The 22,430-nt window shown below is 37.1% G+C and overlaps 4 protein-coding genes across 4 annotated transcripts; all 4 read right to left on the bottom strand.

The window, feature by feature from the left end:
• Window positions 1-1,465: 1,465 nt before the first annotated feature.
• LOC111594102 (partner of bursicon) lies at window positions 1,466-2,329 on the bottom strand. Its single transcript, XM_023307256.1, has 2 exons — window positions 1,779-2,329; window positions 1,466-1,716 (listed from the first exon to the last, which is right to left on the bottom strand). The coding sequence occupies exons 1-2, from the start codon at window positions 2,031-2,033 to the stop codon at window positions 1,546-1,548; spliced, it is 426 nt and encodes a 141-aa protein (XP_023163024.1). The 5' UTR covers window positions 2,034-2,329; the 3' UTR covers window positions 1,466-1,545.
• A 13,276-nt stretch (window positions 2,330-15,605) lies between these two features.
• On the bottom strand, window positions 15,606-16,402 carry LOC115482922 (histidine-rich glycoprotein-like). The gene is made up of 2 exons (XM_030223227.1): window positions 16,314-16,402; window positions 15,606-16,259 (listed from the first exon to the last, which is right to left on the bottom strand). The coding sequence occupies exons 1-2, from the start codon at window positions 16,323-16,325 to the stop codon at window positions 15,606-15,608; spliced, it is 666 nt and encodes a 221-aa protein (XP_030079087.1). The 5' UTR covers window positions 16,326-16,402.
• Window positions 16,403-18,021: 1,619 nt separating this feature from the next.
• Window positions 18,022-18,816, bottom strand: LOC115482931 (histidine-rich glycoprotein-like). Its single transcript, XM_030223263.1, has 2 exons — window positions 18,735-18,816; window positions 18,022-18,680 (listed from the first exon to the last, which is right to left on the bottom strand). Exons 1-2 carry the CDS (start codon window positions 18,744-18,746, stop codon window positions 18,042-18,044), a joined length of 651 nt encoding a protein of 216 aa, XP_030079123.1. The 5' UTR covers window positions 18,747-18,816; the 3' UTR covers window positions 18,022-18,041.
• Window positions 18,817-20,271: 1,455 nt separating this feature from the next.
• LOC115482921 (histidine-rich glycoprotein-like) lies at window positions 20,272-21,732 on the bottom strand. The gene is made up of 2 exons (XM_030223226.1): window positions 21,547-21,732; window positions 20,272-20,949 (listed from the first exon to the last, which is right to left on the bottom strand). The coding sequence occupies exons 1-2, from the start codon at window positions 21,730-21,732 to the stop codon at window positions 20,272-20,274; spliced, it is 864 nt and encodes a 287-aa protein (XP_030079086.1).
• Window positions 21,733-22,430: the final 698 nt, after the last annotated feature.

Below are 22,430 nucleotides of genomic sequence, written 5' to 3'. Positions count from 1 at the left end.
ATGAAATGTATTCGACTGGGAAATACTCTAAACTGAGCTTTGCGCTGCTCGTTCAAACGTTTTCTATTTCTTTCTCAAACTCTGTGGTTTTTGTGCAATAAAATAAAATAAATATATTTCATTGCCCTATTGTTGGTATCCATTTATATACATAAATTGATGTTGATGATTCATAACTGAAATCTGCATAATTTCTATAAACTTGAAAGACTTTATTTTTCATCTTTAACTTCTACAACGTTCAAGCTATGATTTATGAGCAAAGTAGGTTCAATCCCTTATGAATTCTTGTCCAAATGTAAGTAGTATGTAGAAGGAGGTGTGACTGAAATATATATATTCTAGATAAAGATGACGAACTGAGTCGATTCACCCATGACCAACTGTCAATTCCTTTGTCCGTATGTTTGTCTGTACGACCAAGAGATCTCTTAAGCCTCAAAAGCTTGAAGCTGGAGCAATTTTGATAATAATACATTATTAAATAATATATCCTTGTATACCATAAGCAGTACAAATATATGACTTTGGTTTTATGACATGAGCTTAAAGTCCACAAATTTACTAAAAAATTCCCTCTGAAGCTTACACAAAGATTGGAACGTTACAATTTTCTCTAGCATAACCAACTGCAGAGTTAAGATACAATCTGTATCTCATAACCAACTTTAAATATGTCGTTTATGTACTATAGAAAGATCTAAAGTTATTCAATAATTATTATTTCATTGATTTATTCAGTATACCGTAAAAATTCGTTGATGTCATAGAGTCTAAAGATGGTATTAGTTCAATTATATAAATATCATATGAAATCTTCTATTAGCTAGCAAAACTTATCTAAACTTCATAGCCAAGTGTCTAATCAAGAGTAAATATATCTCATAGCACGTTTCTCTCTGCCTATTCAACTACTTCATATCCTTTTGTAGAATATTTTTTTTAATAAAAAGTATTTTGAAATATGGCTATATATTCTCGACACAGAATGATTTATAAATTTGTCGCAGCTTAAGGTTATTTCGGATCTTTTAGCTCTTGTAATTAGCGAACACTGAACATCATCTGAAGTGAAGCTGTTAGGAAGGATGAACTGATTTAATAATTTCACAACTTTTGTTTCGTTTTCTTTTAGGTTTTTGCGAAAAAAAAGAGCTTGATATAGTCTGTGCAAGAAATATTCTAGCCGGAAGCCATACGCTGAGCATTGACTGCTAAATAAAAACATGAGTTCAAGTTGTGAATGGGAAAATTTCCGAATATTTTGGAGCAGAGCCGCTGGCAAATTGGAAAAATATGCAATATTTGACATGAGGTTGGTTAGAATCGATGCCAGCAGCGTGTACAATTGACTGTCGAAAGGTGGCCGAAGGGCATATCAACTGGATTTCAATCAGCATATCAAACACACAGCTGTTATCCGACGAGCCTGGGGCTCAGCTTGTCAGTTGGTTAGGAGCAGGCAATAAAAACAACAATTGAATATTTGGGGAAAGCTCGTGAGATGGGGAACTTTATTTGGTTTGAGCTGTTGTTGGATTGGAATTAGCGCGTAAAGTCGCCGCACTTGAAGCATTTGCATTCAGTTGGCTCCCTCAGGCGAATGTCCATGGTGGCCATCTCGGGGGAGGAGAGGCGGGTGCCGTCCGGGTCGTAGCAGTGGGTCAGCGTGATGACCTTCTCCTTGAGAAAGCTTTCGCGGCAGCAGTAGCACTCCTGGGCAAACATAAGTCAGACTGGGAGCTACATGGGTGCAGATAGATAGATGGCATACTCACTTTCAGAAACCCCGTTGGAGTTATCACTGAGGGCTGCACCTGACTGTTGCAGAGGCCCTCGCACTTGTTGACTATGACGTCGGCGTTGCAGGTGCGCTGCATGCGGCCCAGCTCGTCGAACTCCTCCTTGATGAGATGAATCTCGGACTTGAGAGTCTCGCAATTCTCGTCGCCGGTGCCCTGGCTATAGCGCAGCGCCCTCAGGCATTGGGGCAGGACCACTGCGACGACCAATAGCAATTCCTGGAGATGCATGCTCGACGGCTTCGCACTTGACTGTTGACCCTTGCCCAAACAGTTGGTGCTTTTATAGAGGTCCCGAGCGCCGGGCGTGCCGGGTCACTGCTGCAATTCGATTTGATGGGCTCGCTGAATGAATTATATGCGACTCTCTGATGGAATGTTTGTGTTACACGCCGCAGTTGGTCCCAGTGGAAAGTGGGCTACGTTGCGGTAGGACTGAATGGGCATGTAATCAGTTGTTGATGCTGATGTTGTGTTCTGTTGTTAATTGGTGCTTAAATCAAATGACTCTGCTACAACTTGCAAATGGCCCACAATTCTCCACTCTACTGAACCACAAAAAACCATACAAAGTGCAGCGATTTGATTTCAATGAACCGCAAATTTAATATGATTAAAAAAATTAACTCAGCTATGAGCTCTGATATTACTTGTTAACTCATCCGATTATGAACAGAGATTGATATTAAATTCGATCAATTTTCAATTAAAAATATAATAAAATGGAGATTTAAAATATACAAACGTCATTTTGATATCATTTCGATACCAACAACTGAGTTTGACTGCGAGAGGGGAAGATTGGTCTGAACTCTGAATCATATTTAACTGAAAGAATGGAATGCTTGTAGCAGCTGTGTTCAGACTGTCTCATACTCGAAGACTTGAAATATAACTAATCAAAGTTTATAATTTCTTACGAAGAGCATATGAAAGTTGAGCTTTTATCGATCACATAATTAATTTTTCGTACCCCAAAGTCTCAGGATCTGGCCGCTTTTTGAACTGAAATGTTAGATTTATTTTATCACATAAATTCTATAAATGGCCGTAAAGCATTCATTTTACTTGAGACTGTGGAAAAATGTTAATGGAATGCATTGCTAATAAAATGACAAAATAACTAGAGGCGTGTCTTTCAATTATTTGCCATCATTCTCAACATTCTGTTCGTTTACATGAATGAGTCGAAACTACAAAGACTTGAATAAAATATACGTGACGGCGCGTATCTTCTGGAACTTCAGGTAACTTAACCTTATTATCGGTAAAAATGTATAATTTTCAAATTTTTATATCGTGATTTTAAATTTGCTGTGTCGACTCTTAACTCTCGACTCCACCATTTCCAAAATTAAAAAAAAAACTTGTGCCTTGGAAAATTTATGTATCAGCATTTCACTATTAGCATTCTTAAGAGAGTCCATCTAGAACAAAAAATAATCAGCAAATGATTTCCCATGGTAAGACGCCTAGACCTGCCGAAGCGAAAAAAATATTTGAACAGCGCATAACTCATTTGGTTCGTGTTACATTTGTGGCCTTAATCAGAAGCAGACTTGTTATGTACATATGATTTAGCCAGCTTTACATCGGGCTCATATACACACAGCCACACATATACAGACACATGCAAAACTTCCATCTGCGCCCAAAACACTTACTGGAGACATCCCCCAAAACACTTTTCGTGGCGCTCACGTTAACCAAATGTCTCGATGGAAGTTGAAGTCTGCCCGCCAGTTATCGTCCAGCCCCTGTCGTCTTCGCCTCGCCCAACTCGACCCGATCCAGAGCGACCCGGCCCGGGCCGGGAATATGGCTGCGCTTTAGAATTATCGACGCAAACGCAAAAGTCTCAATGGCGCAGTAAATTATGTTTTATTATGCAATAAAGTCAACCATAAAAATGCTGCAATAAATTAAATTAACTACTAAAAATGCTGATTTTATTTTTTGCCCCTGTTGCGCCCTCTTGCAAAAATGCCTCGGTTTGTCCTGGCCCAAATAAAGAAAGAATAAAAACAACTTTTTGCATTTTATTCGGGCTCGTTTCGTTTCAGACCTCTGTTTGGGGGAACTTGTCTATTCGCGGCTTTTGTGCAGAATTTTTTGTTGCTTTTCGCTTAATATTATTATTGTTTATTGCTCTCTGGCAGATGTTCCAGCTGCTACTCGAGGCATGCCGATCTGAGAAGAGCGTTCGAATCAATCAGCTTTTCATATGACGTAGCTCGATTTAATAATGTTGAGTTTATCCATGATTTGGCACCAGATAGTGAACATATAAATTTATAGATCTGATTATGAAAACTAAGTCTTAAACATTTCCATCTCAGCTATTGAATTGAAGCTTTGAATCAATCAAATCTTTCTAGTTGCGTTGATCCAAAGTTAAGTCTAAACGAAACGACGCACAGTGGGCCTTTTTGTAATTTGTTGTTATAAAAATGATAACCTTACAGCGAAGCAATATATATTATTTAAATGGCAAATAAGTGGGAGTTTTGCACGTTTTAATCTGAATCTATGCACCCTGTGCTGTATTAACAGGGTGCGTCACAGTTTTCTTTCAAAGGTGAGAAATGTTATTTTGATCAATTAACAAATATTTCAATTGCAATTAAATGATGTTTTTCAATTTTCTTTTTCGTAAAAATTTATTAATAATATTATTTTATTATTTATAATTAATTATTTATAAAATTAATTGATTTAAAAAACCATCAGAAACGCTCAGTCAAAACTAGTAATATATCTGGATAGTCGATGCATTCCTTAAGATTTATCAATAAATCGCAATTTAATCCTTGCTATATTTTAATACAGTTAAAAAAGCCTTTTAAATATAAAACTTTACTAAAATAAATATACTTAATTTCAACTTTCAGGTTTAATAGAAATTTACTGAGCATACTCAATTTATATGTGAATTTATCACTAATTATGATTCATTAACATGATTTACATTGCAAACTACAAATGTGCAATTGTTAATTTATTAAAAAATAGCAACGCAGAAATATTTAGAAAAAAGTACACATAGAGAATATTAAGTATTATTATAACATATCATATTATATTAATATTTAAAAATTCTTAAGATAATTTCAATGCAGTTTTTCTTCATTACCTTGAAACCTTTTGGAACGTTTGTTATATTTGTTAAGACCTTTTTATATTTTTAATAACATAACATATCTTGGGATACTCTTAAGAAATGAAGCATTTCAGTTATTAAAGAATCACAATTAAAATACAGTAATAATATTATGTGGAATTTAATAAAATGTTTGAGGCTCAACTAAGCATGAATAATGTTATTTTCTTTTGTAAATATTTTCTACAATAATAGCAATATATATACTTATATTTCGCTGGCTGTTCATGAACAAAAACGGCAGAGTGCCTAAACTTCAAAGGATATCTTGGTATAGAGGAGAGCACGGTTTGCAAATAAATGGCTTCCAGGCTTTTCGGCTTGCAGTGGAAGCGGATGCACACGACTGATAAAGCGAACAAGGAGCCCATATGGAAAAGTAACAACAAAAGCGCAATGTTTTAAATAAATAAATAAATATGACACATAAACACAAAGCGCTTGGCAAAAAATAACAAAAAACAATGGCACGACAGCCAGTTTTTCAAAATGTGTGCGAAACAGGGCAACAATAATGAAAGGCAAAATAAAAAAAAAAAAAACAAAAAAAAAGAAAGAAGAGGAAAAAAAAACATTGAAAGCCAACCGAGCGAGCGACAGGGCCCGACAGTTAATTCCGCGAAAGAGGAAATTACAATTCATGCCCTTTGGCGGGACTCCATGATTATCGGATCGAATTAGTGTCTGCCCGGACCTGAGCCGGAGTTCGAGCCTGGGATCTGGTCTCTGGTATCTGGTATCTGGTATCTGGGCCTGCCTTTGTGTCGCTCGCACGAGCGTGTGTGTCGGACTATCTGTGAATTGTCCTGGGGGCACATGTGCACACATTCTTTATTGCCGGCGTTTGCAGCTTGCCCCATTTGAATGAACTTAGCAATTCATTTGTTGCTGCTCTCCTCCTCCGCCTACTGCTCCACTCGTACACTCTCTTTTGTTTCAATTCTGTTGTCACTGTGGCCCACTCTCTCTCTGAACAAAACAGACACCACAGAGACTCTGCCCACTGGTGTTGCTGCTGTCAGTTTCAGAATTGGACTTTTCTCATAACGTTTTCAAATGTTTCAAATAGTCAGAGTATAATTAATTTACGTATTAAATCTTTAAATATTTCACATTGCCAAACTGACTTTTAACCAAGCAGAACCATTGAGCAAATATTAATCCTCTTGCATATACAAATATTATTTTGATCTCCTCTCAGACTGCAAATAAGTTTACTTTAGCTAAGGTTAATCATTATTAAAAGCAAAAAGCAAATAGCACAGGTCCTTGACGTATTTAGTTTGAGTCATAAATCAGAACCTAAGTACTCTACACTCCGTCTATACTCTTAATCAAACATCGTTTCTCAAGTTACTTTGAACAAATGATATTCGATATTTAGTAAAAGTCTTGTCAAGATGTCGATATTTAGTAAAAGTGTTGTCAAGATTTTGGTTACTAAAATGTTGTGATTGTTTTAGCCTTACACAATCTTAAATCTACTTGAATTAAACAAATAGATTTTTGATACCTATAAAATTAACTTTATTAGATAGAATATTTCATGACTTTAATGATTTAGTATGATTTTCTTTATAAGAATGCCATGTCTGGCGCATAGAGAGCGCTATATGAATCAGCATTTATCACAATCTTGAGCTTCATATTTTTTTTTTCTATCGGATTTAGGTGTATCCATAATAAAATGTCAAGCCTAACTCAACAAAGACGAACTTTTACCTTTTGAATGGGTTGTCAAATGAAGCAGTTTTAGCAAGTTAGAATTGTGAAACTGTAAAATGGTTGATTAAAATCGATATGATTCGTTATAAACGATATTTAATATTTCACTACGATATATGTTAACTGAATTTTAAGCAGCATGGTTACAATGCTTCAAATATGAATTGCAATAAATGCTTCAATAAATATATAAAAAATATATACATTTGAGACGTATTTATAGCTATCAACTTATCTCAGGTTCCTTTGTTGAATACATTGAGTAACATTCAGTGACTTTTTGTATAAAATGAAAATATGTAAAAGTGTAGTTAGTTAATTATATGTGTGTTGTATTAGGCTATTTAACCGCCTTTGGGCTTTGGCAACTAGCAACTGGCAACTGGCAACTGACAAGACCTGACTCATTACGGCGAAGACATGTGTTAATTTATGTAACTTTCCCGAAATGCCATTGTGACGTTCATAAATCATTTTTGTGTTTCTGTGTTTGCTGGCCTCTGTCTGCCGTCTGGCCGGGTCAGTGCCTACTCTTTTATGTTATTTTTAGTTAATTGTTTGCGCTGTAAAATGTTTATGCGTTTTGCCAGCAACAACAATAAACAGTGCCTGCCTTTGGCCTCTTTGACTAATGTCTGCCGCGTGCACGTTTTGGCTGGGTGATTTATTATGCGCAAAGTTTTCGAAAGGGTTTTTTGTTTTACTGCTCGAGTCGTATCAATCATATTGAAATTAATTAAGATTGCATAATAAACATCAAATACATGCAAACATATTTATGATTGCGAAACTTCAGCTGTCTACTATGGCCTCTCTGTATTGCATAAATTGTAGAGCACAAACATGAATGTAGCGAAAGAGTAATATAAATATACACGAAACTCTATTACGCTGATTGTTTATGAATTATAAATTATCTACGATTTTCATTCAGTCATCAAGGTAGAGTCTCTAAGAGTTGGGGTAATTTGCGTGCCATTTATTTCATTTTGCACCTCATACACTCCACACAATTGAAGTTAAATATATTTACCAATCCCGAAATGACAATGAAACATTTTATGCATTTAAACATTTCTCAGAAGCGCGAATAGATTATTCGGGAGTGCCCGACTAGTTATACCTTAACCACACAACTATTGCTTCGATAGTTCTACGCGTCTTCTTCACACTTATCGATTTTAATCAATAATTAAATGGCTTGTAATACTAAATAAAGACGAATAGAATTTAGAAATGATTTAATTCTGCAAGATTATATTGTGAATTGAAGCAATTGAACTTTTGTTTACAATATATAAAACAGCATAATATTTCTTATTCTTTGGACCTGATCATCATTTGAATAAATCTAGGCGATCTATGGAAGCATTTAATCCACTTAATTTCGTTATCGTTATGTATACAATTTGACGTGCTGTATATGCCATTAAGATTACTGCGAATAAAAATCAATGATTAGATTTCAGTGTCGATTAATCAATAGCTATTTTATATGTGAATGCAATTGTTAAACCAGCAGAACTGAAATCTTTTGCACAATGTCCATTTTCATTTTTATCTCTATCTTCATCAGGAGTTGAACACTGCATATTGAGATGATAAGACAATGAATCACCTGCGTTTCCAGAATAGCTTCCCAATGATTTTAGTTCAAAGTTATCTTCCACCCCACCAATGAGGAACTGACTGTACCGAGCATAGGTAATGATGTTATTCGAATACTTTATATATATATACAGCACGTGTTTCTTGAAATTTGTCAACAAATGAAGCTTTTCTAGCCCAATGAAAAACTCCCCGTTCAGTCTACCGAATCCTGATCTATACTCGTTCATTGGGCGATTGAAGTTCTCAGAGCCATCTTGACGATGCTGAACAACTGTCCAACCCGAATCAAGAAGACCCGAATCACAGAGCTCCGAATGTGGAATTTGTAGTTCATATATATCTGTCACTTTGTCAAGGCAGCTTGAGGCTAGACTTTCTTCGGATTCATTTTCTATTTCAGATAGCCTATTTTCGAGTTCTTCAATTTTGTTAGAAGAGTTTTAAAGTTGCAGTTTAATTATTTCGGAATCCTTTTTCTTTATATCAACGTTAAACGCATTTTTATTTCTTTTATCAGCAACAATTATTTGTTCTAATTTGTCCACTATAGCCTGGTTGGATGACAACAATTCGTTTTTAAGCCCTTGCATCGAATTTGTTATTTCATGTTTAGTCTCTAAAGATCTTATTGTTGCTTCCAGGCTCTGGATCTTTGCTGTAAGTTCGCTGAATTGTTCCTCATTCGATCGAACTGAGGCAGCGTAGCTCAGAAGGGGTTTCACTATTTTGTAACAATATGATCCACATTCTTCATCCTTCTTCCTTAAGGCACTGCAGTGCTGAAATATTTATATTATACTTACAATTATAGATCACACAGAGTTCTTAAACTGGTGGTTAACTTACAATACTTTCATTTATAACTGCTGGCAGATATATTAATGAAATAAGCAATAGCACTCGGTATAGAAACATTTCAAATAATATGAAGACCAACTGCACTCTGTCAACACAATGAGAGACTGAGTTCGGTTTATATGCATTTTAAATAATAATATAATCATCGTCTGAAATTGTGCAATTCCTTATCAAGCGAGGGTCACGAACAAGTTAAACGTAGGTAGTATGCAAAGAATACGTCAAATATATATAATATAATTTTACTCAAATAATATTATAAATGATGCTGATTATGATCATGACCTTGCTGGCATATAGCGGCAGGCAGCCTGACGGACACACATAGAGTGGTATGAGAAGATCAATACTATTATTTTTTTTCGACAACTCATCACCTCTGCTTGTTATCAATCAAATTGGTATTAAGAAAGACTCAAATTATTCAATAACTAATTCATTTTTAATACTCTGATAACCTTAGTCTCATTAAAGAGCAACGGACTTCTAGTAGTTGCCACGTTAGCTTATTTCCCCAATAAATAAGAAAGCGATAACGATATGTACCCTACTTGATCTGCCTCTAATTAACTAATTTGAGTCTAATATATATATTAGTAATATTTGTTCACTTGTTCTGTTTCTAGAGTCGGCTTGAAAAAGATTTGCTTAGCCAGAGATTGAGTTTACTTAGCATTCATGAAAATGGACAGCCAAACGTTGGGCCACTCCATTATTTATGATTTTTCTTAAACAACTTTGGCCAGTGGAAAGTTATGGGGCTAGTTAGCTAGCAGTTAGTTTACAGCACTACACTATACTACATAATTACAGTGCGTAGAGCGGCAAGAAACATTCACTGGCATGGAAACCATGGAGAAACCCATGATCAGCATTAAGACGGGGCTGTTATTAAGCTGATTGCCATTTGGGATAAGCATGGCCGAAATGGGCTTCGGTTATGTGTGGTTAGCACCTGAAAAGCCCCCAGCCAGGTGAATTAAGCACGACTTGCGATGCGGGACCTCGGACCTGGACATTGACGATGAGTTGATGGTGGCTTCCAATCGTGATGCGCAACTGACAGCCAGGGCGTTACACAGTTCTTGAATTTCAGTTTAAATTCTGACATAATACACACACACATACACGTGTAACTAGCTGAACGGCAACAGCAACCCAATTTTATGATCATTAATCATGAAATCCACTCACTTGGCCGAGCCGCGACTGTAGCAATGACCCATTGAGGCTGCCATTGCGCATGAGCGCGTAAACAAGCATAAATTAATACGGCAACTAATTTAATTAGCCATAAATCAACGAGTTTATTAAACAGTAGCCCCCAATCATGCCAAATGTATACAGCCATAAACTGCCGCAAATTGGCTAATGCAAACGGCGACCCCAAAGTAATGCCCCATGTGATTATTTATCTTACACTGCGTGCCGCCCACAAGCCTCGCAAATGTGCCCGCGCCTCTCTCTCTGGGTCTGCATGCACATTAAAAATCAGTTAAATTCAAATACACCACAGACCCAAACACACACACACACACACACACGCACACACACAGAGAGACAGAGATACGAAACGGTCATAAACAATTTTCATGCATTTAGTCGGTCAGTTGGCACAGTCCGGGGACCAAAGACCAGAGACCAGATACTGTGGGCCAGGGGGGATCTACTGGAGACTCCATGCTGCGAGTGGCCCAGTCGCGCCTGGCCGTCCACTCGCTGTGCGACCAAAAGGCATTTGACACATGAATTTCAAACATTTATGGTTATTATAAAGCATTTAAGATTATTATGCTTGCCATGGGCCATCAGTTACAATCGAATCTATTTGGACTTTATATAATTTTGACGCCGTCGCTTTTTTTGCTGCTGCGCCGAGACTTAAATTAAGTGCTAAAGTCAATCTGTCAGATATATTTTTGTGTTTTTAGAGTAGCTTTAAGAAAACTTGATTGATATTGATATATTTATATATATTAGATTCAACATCTATATTAGGTAGCATATGCGAATGATTGGCAGCTTGAATGAGGTTCTGTAGGTTCTGTATTATACTAAAATTTAATTTCAGTCTGCTTAAACCAATGTTTTATAATTTTTTTAAAGCTTTTTAACTTAGAAAAAACATTTCGAGCATTTGAATATTATCTTTATTAATTTAAAATTTTAAAAAAATTGTTAAAGTATTAAAAAAGTTGTTCAGAATTCTTAAAAACTAATTTATTAATTTACAATTAAAAAATTAATAGTCTTATGTTTCAAAAACAAAAAAATTGTCATACGAATTTTAAAAAATGACTACTCAATTTAAATCTTTAAAAAGCTTTGGTTTTCAGAACTTTTTTATTCCTAGATAAAATTGGAAATAGTTTGAACTTGAAAGAGAATCGAATAAAGATTTTAATATTTGGAAACTTAAACCAACAAGTGAAAAAAAAGTTATTTCATTTGTTGTTTTAGCGAAGACTTTGATATTATAAACAACAAAATGAGTTGACTAATTAGTAAAGGCGGCAGTAACATGCTTTGTCAGCACGATCTGAATGATAAGTGTGAGCTATTGAAATTCAAGTTTTCCCATTGCCGCCGCAAACGAAATTCGAAAACGAAATCTTGGCAGAGTTGACAAATAAGTTACGCTTAATTTTGTGGCAAGCGTTTATAAACCGAGACACGCAACACATTTAGACAGCAAAGCACCTAAAGCGAAGCCATTAAAAACGCCACACTCTGATCAAAAATTCAAAGACCGACCGAACCAAAGCGAAAACCAAACCGAAACCAAATCCGAACCCTCGACAAAACTGAGCGAGTGCCATAAACTTTGAATTTTACGACGCTGTGTGGTCTCATTTGACATATTGTGGGCTTTACGATTCCAAAATTAATGACGCCAAGGCAGGTAACGGGCGCTTGGATTTGGGGGCGCCCTGGCTGGGTCTTGCAGCACGGCTCACTCAGTTAGCTCAGTTAGCCTGGCTGGTGCCATACCGGTTTTGTGTATTTTAAACGACATTCTCATCAGTTAATAAGACACATACCCATTTTTATGGCATTAAACGACGACAAGTGAAACATAAAATATATATTTACTTCATTTTTATGCGCTAGCGAGGCAACGGCGAACCCAATTTGCAATGCAAATGATCAACGCGTTTGCTTAGTCCAACTCAGCAGCAATATTGGGATTTGAGAGTCAGTCGTCATCGTCGTCTAGTTAAAAACAAATTCATTGAAGCGTTGGCAAAAGTTTTTATTTTTTCAGTCTTTAGCTTTCGGTTTTCGGCAGCTGAAATAAATCGCAATCAGCCTAATTTACGATCCGAGCAACTTTACGTTCTGCGGAGCTTAAATTAAACAATTTAAATCTCATTTGGGCACATAAATTAAGCGCAAAGTGTCAAACATCGAATTTATGATAAAATTGCATTTAACGCCATGTACTCTCTCAGATGAGCTAATTTAATGTCAACCTCGAACTGATCGCAATTACGCGATAAGCCACGAGCAAGTGCTAATTGCATTTAATATTTATTGATTTTGCTTATTAATTAGCCATTTACTTTCGCGTCTATATACTCGATGTACATAAGCACTCGGTTCAGTTCAATAGATTTATATTTCCTGTTCACGAAATCTACTTAAGGCATAAATTTGGCTTTTAAGTGCGTTTGCTTTTATTTACGACTTAATAACATTATTTACCTCAATCGAGAATCGCATTAACATATAACAACATAAAAATTCTATGTAGGTAATAGGCAGAAAAACTCAGTGGAAGTGCTCTAATGCGAATAGTTGATACCCTAAACTCAGCTCTCGCTTTCATATTGAGTTGGGGATACTTTAAAAATGGAGTTCGAAATGTTTCAGTTAAAAAACTGAAATATCTTTTAGTCAAATGAAACGAATATTGAATTTGAATATGAAATAATATATAAAATATATCTCCCTAGAGTCCATGCATTGAAGTGTCTTTGTCATCAATCATTCAAATCTTTCTGTAATATCTTCTTTAACAATATTTTTGAAAATGTTTTTTAAACACAAGAACGTTTTTTTAAGCACTCTATCTTGATCAAATATTATATATATATATTTCAATTAAATTCAGTTTTTAAATTTCATGTTTTATTTCCTTCAATCATGCTGTACTCTGGAATTTTTTTCATTAATCTTTAAGATTGATAAGTATAAGTATGACTCTGGAAACATAAAGTTTTCATCACTATCAATCATTGGTTTTTATAAATAATTCATTTAGTATATCTGACTTGTGCTTTCATCGGGTTTCAAAGTTGTGATCTGGGACTCATATTATCATAGAATTCAGATGAACATTCATAGAAAACAAGCTAACTTTGAAGTGAAACAATCACTGTCAATCATAAAGCTGCAAAAGACGTTTGCAGATTTCAAGTTTTTAATACAATTTGATTGTGTTCGAAGAGAGTCAATCACTGTCCTTTGGGATTTGAATAAAACTAAAACGCTTCTAGCATTAATGACTGAGGTGAGCTTCCTTTTTAACACTCTCGAGCTGCCCGCTTTGTGAGTTCCCGAAAATGATTTGATTTAAAGTTCTCGCATAATGTGCTTGATGGGCCCAGGGACAGTTCGTGGACTTCTCGTCCCATATTCATAAATCAGCGCTTATTTCGCAGAGTATATCTGTGTGTGCGTGCTACCCCTGTTGGCAGCAATTTGTTGGGCAGACAAGCTGCATCCTTGCGTTATCCTGGCCGGCTCGTCCTCCTCCTTGTTGCTGTATTACAAATGACTGTGGAATATTTATAAGCATCATAAATTTAATTTATGTCGCCACTGCGCCCGCCGCGTTTATTGTGCGCATAATAAACGCTCCTCTCCATTTCGCACAACCACCCCGACCCCAACCCCGTCCCCTGCTGCTCGCAGTTATCCGGCTATTGAAGTAATTTATTATTTTTATACGTTTCGTATGTGTGTGCGTGTGTGTGTGTGTGTATTTTGTTTGTGGCACGCATTTTATACATTATACATAAAATATAGTGCGAAAATTGCAGTTGCTATTATTTTTATTTATTATAGCATTTTTTGCGTCGCGCAATTCGAATTTGTGTGGTAAGTGATAAAAATGTTTCCTTTTTTCTGTTTTTCTATTTGTCTGTTTTTGCTTTTGTTTTTGGGCTTGCCTTTGCTAATAGGGGTTGCACCCTAGGCTGAGAGACACTAAATTATGCTGGTATTTGAGGTACTCTTGATTTCTGTATCTGGTTCAGCTATCTGAAATTTATTATATTTCAAATTCCTCTGCCCTCAATTTATTTCAGTAAATTTATGAAATGTCAAGTAATACAGATACTCTATTTATAGATTTATTGAAGAGTTCTTTTATAATCGTTATGAATACAATTTAGATAAAATACTTCAGTAAACCTCATATAAAATTGTTAATAAGTGAAAAATGAAAGCAAATAAAGAAGGTATAAGCTTTGGAGTATACAATAGATAAGACACAATTCTGAATTGATGCTTAAAAATAAATCAAATAATTAATACTAATAAACTGAACAACATCCATTATAAAAGTATTTTTTGGTGACCTTAACAAACCAAGATTGCTCGAAAAAGTCTTCTTTGGTTTAGTAGAATAAAAACTCAATAAAATGACTTTTCTTTTAGGGTAATCTATTATAACATATAGTTTATAATTAAGATAATATGTTTAAGGAAAACAAATAGAAATATATAAGGGCAATGCTCAAAAAACTTCATTGATTTATTTCATTAAAAAATATAATTTCAGATTTAAATGCACGAATATAAGGCCCCTATCTATATTATTTTGAAAATGTTAAGGAAATTAAAAGACACAATTAAGTTAATCTTTCTCAGACACACAAATGGAAGATATTAAGTTCAAGATCAAGATCTTATTTAAAACCCTTCCAATTGGGTCATTCACATGCAATTCAAATTCCTATGTAGAAATCGCCTCAACAAAATATAAAATTCATTCGCAACTTCTCTTTATTCATTTAGGTATAGAGCCATATGTAAATAAATTGCACTAAAATCAAAATATATTGGGTAAGTCTATGCCATTAAATTGCAGCTAAACAATATGTGTATAATTGAATTATATATTACACATTTTCTTTACACCACACCCATCTCCCTCTGGATGCAATACACACATCCCAAAGAGCCTACTTCTGACTAACTGTGAGATGTATTTCTTGCGCATCAAGTTTAACAATTAACTTAGAATTGATTGAAGTTTTTTTTTAATTTTTTATACACTTTCCAGGCATAATTTCAATATTAAAATATAAATGAACAATTATTTTCTATCAATATTCAAAAAATAAATTAATCCCAGATTTCATTTTGGAAAATATTGCAGTTTTTATTGGGATATAAAACAAAAATATTTGTTACTCATTTCAAGGTACGATCCCAACGATTTAGTGATAGCTGTGCTCGTGTCCGCCGTATGAGTGTTCGTATCCAGCATCGTGTCCAGCATCATGTCCGTGTCCAGCATCGTGTCCGTGTCCATGGCCATGTTCTTGCTTGAGTGAGAAGCCGTGGGAACTAGAGCCATGGTGTCCACCCTCATGGCCATGCGAGTGATAGTCCTCATGACCATGGCCAGAGTAGCCAGAGTAATCAGAGTGTCCCGACTGTGAATGCTCCTCGAACTCCACATGTCCACCTGTGTAGCCGCTGTGGCCATGGTGGACGGGCACGTGGTGGTGCACCTTCTCGCGATGCACATGAGCCTCGAAGCCCTTGTGCTTGTCGGCTGTGTAGTGGACAGTACGCTTGTGGCCATCGGCATCGATCAGCTCATAGTGTCCAGTCACCTTGTGGCCCTCCCTTGTCTCGCTTTGTTCCTTGACATCACCTGTCTTGGGATCCTTGACTCCATACTTGAAGTTGTACTCGGCATGGGAGTCATGGTGATCGTCATGGTCGTGATGTTGATGGTGGCCTCCGTCATGGTGATCGTCGTGGGAGACCAGATGCACAGATGCGTGACTGGTGGCTCCACCATGAAAAGGAGCTGCCCGAACGACCACAAAGGCCAGCAAGGCAAGGGTGAAAGCAATGGATATCTGCAGCGAAGAGGATCTTTTAGTCAAAGGATTATTGAGCCTTGTAGATCTTACCTTAGGGGCCATGGTGCTGCTGCAGACTTAAGCGCTGATCTTGCCTAGGCGTTGTTTGAACTCTTAACCCAAGCGAACTGTGCTTTAGTAAAGTTCAAACGTTCGTATTTATAGTCAGATCTGGTGTGTGTGTACGTGTAATAGTACAGACATGTGCTTTGGCAAATACATAAATGATAGTTTCGAAATTTGCTTTAAGAAAGTATATAAAAGTCTTTTAATAGTTAATTTTCCATAGTAAAGCCAATAGACCAAACTCAGCCGACCCCTGCCTAAAGTGGGCGTGATTATGAATAAAATAAGCGTTGAATGATTTGAATATCGTCTGTGAGCAGGTTTCACGGTGTCTTCTAGTCGGGCACTCTTGACTAAAGAACTCTTACTTCTTAATTATTAAAGGATTTCATCGCATTGTTCGCCTAGCTGTCCGTTCCCTTGCCCCACATTCCTTTTGTATGGCGCTGCTTTGAAGCTAAAGACTATTATTTCGGATACGTTTATATGGAACGTGGCAATTCGGGAAATTCTATATTTTATGATAAATAATAGCTATTAAAACTAGAGGCTTGGAGTTTTGGGTATAAATATTAAGTAGTCGATCTGTCGATCTATAACCCAATAACTTGAAAGCTAACTTACTCTATTCTAAAAATTTGTTAGAGGCAAATTGGAAAAACTTTATCTTCCGTAGATGTGGATCTTAAATTGCTGAATATTGTAGTGAATTGCTGTTGTCCTCTTTCACAGATTTGTGACTGGGATCAACACATATATGGATCTCGAAAAGTAGAATATTTAATATCCAATTTTGTTCCTTTTAATATTTCCAGTTTAAGTTCATTTCAAATAATCGATAACTTTTTTCGTTTCCATGAAATTTATTGAAATTATTATTTGATGTGATAATCAAATCTATTAAGCCATTAAAACTAGAGTTGCCAAACGTTGCATTCTGTGTGATTTGTTACTCTATAATTTTGGTTTATTTATTAATGGTGGCTCCATATTTGATACAATCATTAATTTTTAATGTACAGTTGAATATAGCCAATATGTTTAAGATATTAAGATTTTTGTAATAAGCCATATAGTAAATGGAATTTGAGAATCATTGTAGAACATTTCATTGAAATCCGTTAAGCCACTAAGAAATTATGTAAGAAAACGTGTGGTCGTGGGGTTGATGAGCTCGAATCATTAAGGAACTTATTTTTTAGGATATTTTGCGTTGACCTTAAAAATTTTTGTTGTTAAGATACGAGCTTAAGGTGTTTTTAGAGCTAGGTTAGTACAATTTGATTAATAAATAAGTGTTTTGAGATGGGCATCGCTATAATTTTCTGAGCATATACTTAATAGCTACATCTGTTGGGGAGTTTATCGTAATTCACTCTAGGTCCCAATAGGTGTTAATATACATTTTGGGAAATTTTAATTTTAAGCTTCTAGAATGTAGATGTTGAGGTACTTTCATATTAAGGAATTAAGGAACTAATATTCCACGTATCAAGTCTCTAGTCTAGAAGTCTTACTCGATGATCTTTACCTTCAGTATTCGAATAGCTATCCTTATCACTTGGTGAATGAGTATAAAAATTAAAGCCCAGGTATTTTCACCTTGGAAAAATATTGCAGTGTTTATTGGAATATATAACAATCAAATTTGGTACTCTATTCAAGGTGCGACCACAACGAAAAATGGAAATGACAAAGGAAACTTTATTCTTTTTAATGATGGCTGTGCTTGTGTCCGTCGTACCCAGCATCATGTCCGTGTCCAGCATCGTGTCCGTGTCCGTGTCCATGGCCATGTTCCTGCTTCAGTGAGAAGCCGTGGGAACTGGAGCCATGGTGTCCACCCTCATGGCCATGCGAGTGATAGTCCTCATGACCATGGCCAGAGTAGCCAGAGTAATCAGAGTATCCCGACTGTGAATGCTCCTCGAACTCCACATGTCCACCTGTGTAGCCGCTGTGTCCAGTGTGGACGGGCACGTGGTGGTGCACCTTCTCGCGATGCACATGAGCCTCGAAGCCCTTGTGCTTGTCGGCTGTGTAGTGGACAGTACGCTTGTGGCCATCGGCATCGATCAGCTCATAGTGTCCAGTCACCTTGTGGCCCTCCCTTGTCTCGCTTTGTTCCTTGACATCACCTGTCTTGGGATCCTTGACTCCATACTTGAAGTTGTACTCGGCATGGGAGTCATGGTGATCGCCATGGTCGTCGTGATGTTGGTGGTGGCCTCCGTCATGGTGATCGTCGTGGGAGACCAGATGCACAGATGCGTGACTGGTGGCTCCACCATGAAAAGGAGCTGCCCGAACGACCACAAAGGCCAGCAAGGCAAGGGTGAAAGCAATGGATATCTGCAGCGAAGAGGATCTTTTAGTCAAAGGATTATTGAGCCTTGTAGATCTTACCTTAGGGGCCATGGTGCTGCTGCAGACTTAAGCGCTGATCTTGCCTAGGCGTTGTTTGAACTCTTAACCCAAGCGAACTGTGCTATAGTAAAGTTCAGACGTTCGTATTTATAGTCAGAGCTGGTGTGTGTGTGTGTACGTGTATTTTTTGTGGCACGCACATATTGTAAATAGTAGATAGAGTAAATAGAGTTGCGCTTTGGCAAATACAGACATCTGAAGGCCTTTAGTACGTTTGGAAAATTGCCATAAGAAAGGGTATTTAAAATGAAAGTTATTTAATAATAAATTTCATATGTTAAAGCCCATAGCACTTATGCGTGTATGAACAAAAGATTAGAATGACAGCTCACTTTCGACTAGTTCAGCTTTACTAGGTTTTTACTATAGCATTTCTTACGTCGTGTCTCGGGTTTGCGGGGTAAGTAAAAAGTTCCACTTTATTTTTTTTTTTTTTTATTTATATTGAAAATGAGAATTTTGTATAAAATGTGTGTAAAATACAGAAGAAGTCTATAGTGTCTATATATTTTTACCAAGGACGATGAGCTCAATCGATCTAGCCATGTTTGCCTGGCCGTCTGTGCGGCCGACCGACTGAACTGAATGAAAGCAGCGATCACGTAACCCGCAACACTTAGAATCTTAAAATTTTAAATGTGTACTCGTGTACTCATTTATCACTTTACTCGATAAGTCAACCCTTTTGCTTTCTATCTATACAAGTCGATAATTTGACTTTGAATTTAAGCGTGGTTTTTAAATAGGACAAATTATGGAACTATACAATAGGCTATACCATATTGTATGGTTTTATGTAAATCCGAAAAAAGCCTAATCTTCTACAGTGTTTGAGCTTAAATTTCCAAATATTGCTGATGTCGTCTTCTACAGGTTCGTGATGAGGATCAACACACATGTGGATTTAGACCTGTCCATATGTTTCTGCGCGTGATCTTATAAAAGTAAGATATTTAATATCCAATTGGGTTTCTTTTAATGCATTAAGCTTATTACAAATAATCAATGCATTTTTCCCGCTTCTATGAAGTTTATTAAAATTATTATCTCGTAGCTTTGTTATCAATTCAATTCTAGTAGGCCATTAGCACTAGAGTTACCAAATTGTGTAGTCTGTATAAATTATGACTCCTATCAATTAGGTTTATTGTCTCTTTGTAATGACGAGTCCAAATTTGATAAAACATTTTAATTAAGCTCAGTTAAATATAGAAGTTTGGTAAATAGAACGGATTATTTGCTGAACAATTCACTGAAATCCGTTCATCAATGCATAATGCGCTTATTATGTGCTGCGAGATCGGATCTTGGAGGAAGTAATTTTTCACTATTATATTCTTTTTGCAGGCATACATAAGTTAGTTTTAAACTACTTGCAAAATAAATGCAAAATATTTTGTGAATAAGTATTAAAATTAAAACCCAAATGTTTTCACTTTGGAAAAATATTGCAGTATTTATTGGTATAAAAACAATAATATTTGGTACTCTATTTCAGATGGTTTCTTCTTTGTTTTTAATGATAGCTGTGCTCGTGTCCGCCGTATGAGTGTTCGTATCCAGCATCCTGTCCAGCATCATGTCCGTGTCCAGCATCATGTCCGTGTCCAGCATCGTGTCCGTGTCCGTGTCCATATCCGTGTTCTTGCTTCAGTGAGAAGCCGTGGGAACTGGAGCCATGGTGTCCACCCTCATGGCCATGCGAGTGATAGTCCTCATGACCATGGCCAGAGTAGCCAGAGTAATCAGAGTGTCCCGACTGTGAATGCTCCTCGAACTCCACATGTCCACCTGTGTAGCCGCTGTGTCCATGGTGGACGGGCACGTGGTGGTGCACCTTCTCGCGATGCACATGAGCCTCGAAGCCCTTGTGCTTGTCGGCTGTGTAGTGGACAGTACGCTTGTGGCCATCGGCATCGATCAGCTCATAGTGTCCAGTCACCTTGTGGCCCTCCCTTGTCTCGCTTTGTTCCTTGACATCACCTGTCTTGGGATCCTTGACTCCATACTTGAAGTTGTACTCGGCATGGGAGTCATGGTGATCGTCATGGTCGTGATGTTGATGGTGGCCTCCGTCATGGTGATCGTCGTGGGAGACCAGATGCACAGATGCGTGACTGGTGGCTCCACCATGAAAAGGAGCTGCCCGAACGACCACAAAGGCCAGCAAGGCAAGGGTGAAGGCAATGGATATCTGCAGCGAAGGCGATCTGTTAGTCAACGGATTAGTTAGCCTTGTAGATCTTACCTTAGGGGCCATGGTGCTGCTGCAGACTTAAGCGCTGATCTTGCCTAGGCGTTGCTTGAACTCTTAACCCAAGCGAACTGTGCTTGAGTAGAGTTCAAACGTTCGTATTTATAGTCAGAGCTTAGACAGATTTGGACCTACTTTCGAATTGAGACTGAGTAACGCCCTTTCTGGGCCAAGTTTGTGAATGTATCTGAGCGTATACTTTCGCTCCAACAATTACTGGCGTGTTTGGCAAGGCTTTTTTATTAATTTAAATTAAATCCACGGATAGTAATTCATTCCACGATTTATTGTCCCATCGATGGCCAATTTAAAATGACATTGTTTATGGCCGTCTTCGTCGTCGTCGTCGTCGTCGTCGTTTTCGTCGGCATAATCCCTGAAAGCTGAGCCTGATGCGAAGATGAGGCAGCAAACGAGCTTCAAGATTTATATGCCAGCCGCACGTTGAGTCGTTGACGTCAATCAGCCTGACAAAAAGTCATCAGAATAGCAGTGTAGACCTTGTCTCGATTCCGCGATGCCCCAAGATGATCGAACCCAGTGGCAGTTGTGCCAGATCTCATCGCCTGGCTGCTTGACTGCCGTCAGTGGCTCAGTGGTGCAGTGGTGCAGTGATGCGGTTTCTTCTGGCTGCTGGCTGTCAGAAGTCAATCGCCTGCCGTCTGTCAATGTCGTGTCGCCTTCATCAAAGGCGCAACTCCACAGTCGATTCGCCAATGGCATTGAATGTGCATGCAATCGAAAGGACTCGACGCACTGAGGGAGCTGTCATCCCGCATTCAATTTGAATTTGCATTTGATGCGTAACTTGGCTGCCAATGTGCGCTTACTTTACAACAGACTTTGATTCTAACATAAGTCTATTTTTCTAATTACCTTAGCTTAGCCAATATTGCAGCTGATGTCGAAAAAGTTTTGTTTGCTTTTGGCGTTGCTCAGTTATAGACTTTAACATCCAAGCGCCAAATATTCATATTCATTAACTTTAATTAAGTTACCTAGATCGAGAGCATGAGTTTACGCACTCATCAATTATAAAAGAAGGACCAACAAGAACCCAGCAAATTGTCTTATTTATTAAGATTCCTCTTTCATTAGCTAATGCTAGGTCGGCTACTGGCTGACAACTATGTGGCTGAAACCAAAAGTGAGTGAAGCCAGCATTTCCCTTTTGAACTTTAGAACAGAGAGGATAAAATAGAGAAGGAACTCAAAGTTTCTAAATCTAATAAACTGACACATATAAACCTTTTGCGGCTTGTCTAATGTCTTGTATGCTACATATCAAATATTGAGCTGAACCTTAAACTCGATTCGCTAAAAATAAATTATTTTACACAGAGCGAAATAGGCAGAAGCAACTTTTTAAGAATCTCAAGAATTTGTTGTTTATCCTAAAAGAAAATTGATCATGGTTTGTC

Source organism: Drosophila hydei, unplaced genomic scaffold, assembly GCF_003285905.1.
Source record: "Drosophila hydei strain 15085-1641.00,03,60 unplaced genomic scaffold, DhydRS2 tig00000149-arrow-pilon, whole genome shotgun sequence".
In the NCBI taxonomy this organism is placed as follows: domain Eukaryota; kingdom Metazoa; phylum Arthropoda; class Insecta; order Diptera; family Drosophilidae; genus Drosophila; species Drosophila hydei.
This window is presented reverse-complemented; position numbering and strand designations above follow the sequence as displayed.

Coding starts and splice junctions, on each gene's coding strand:
- LOC111594102 (XM_023307256.1), bottom strand. CDS start 2,033: ATGCATCTCCAGGAATTGCTATTGGTCGTCGCAGTGGTCCTGCCCCAA. Junction 1,717..1,778: donor CTCCAACGGGGTTTCTGAAA/GTGAGTATGCCA, acceptor ATGTTTGCCCAG/GAGTGCTACTGCTGCCGCGA.
- LOC115482921 (XM_030223226.1), bottom strand. CDS start 21,732: ATGCCATTGGCGAATCGACTGTGGAGTTGCGCCTTTGATGAAGGCGAC. Junction 20,950..21,546: donor TCTGGCACAACTGCCACTGG/GTTCGATCATCT, acceptor CCTTCGCTGCAG/ATATCCATTGCCTTCACCCT.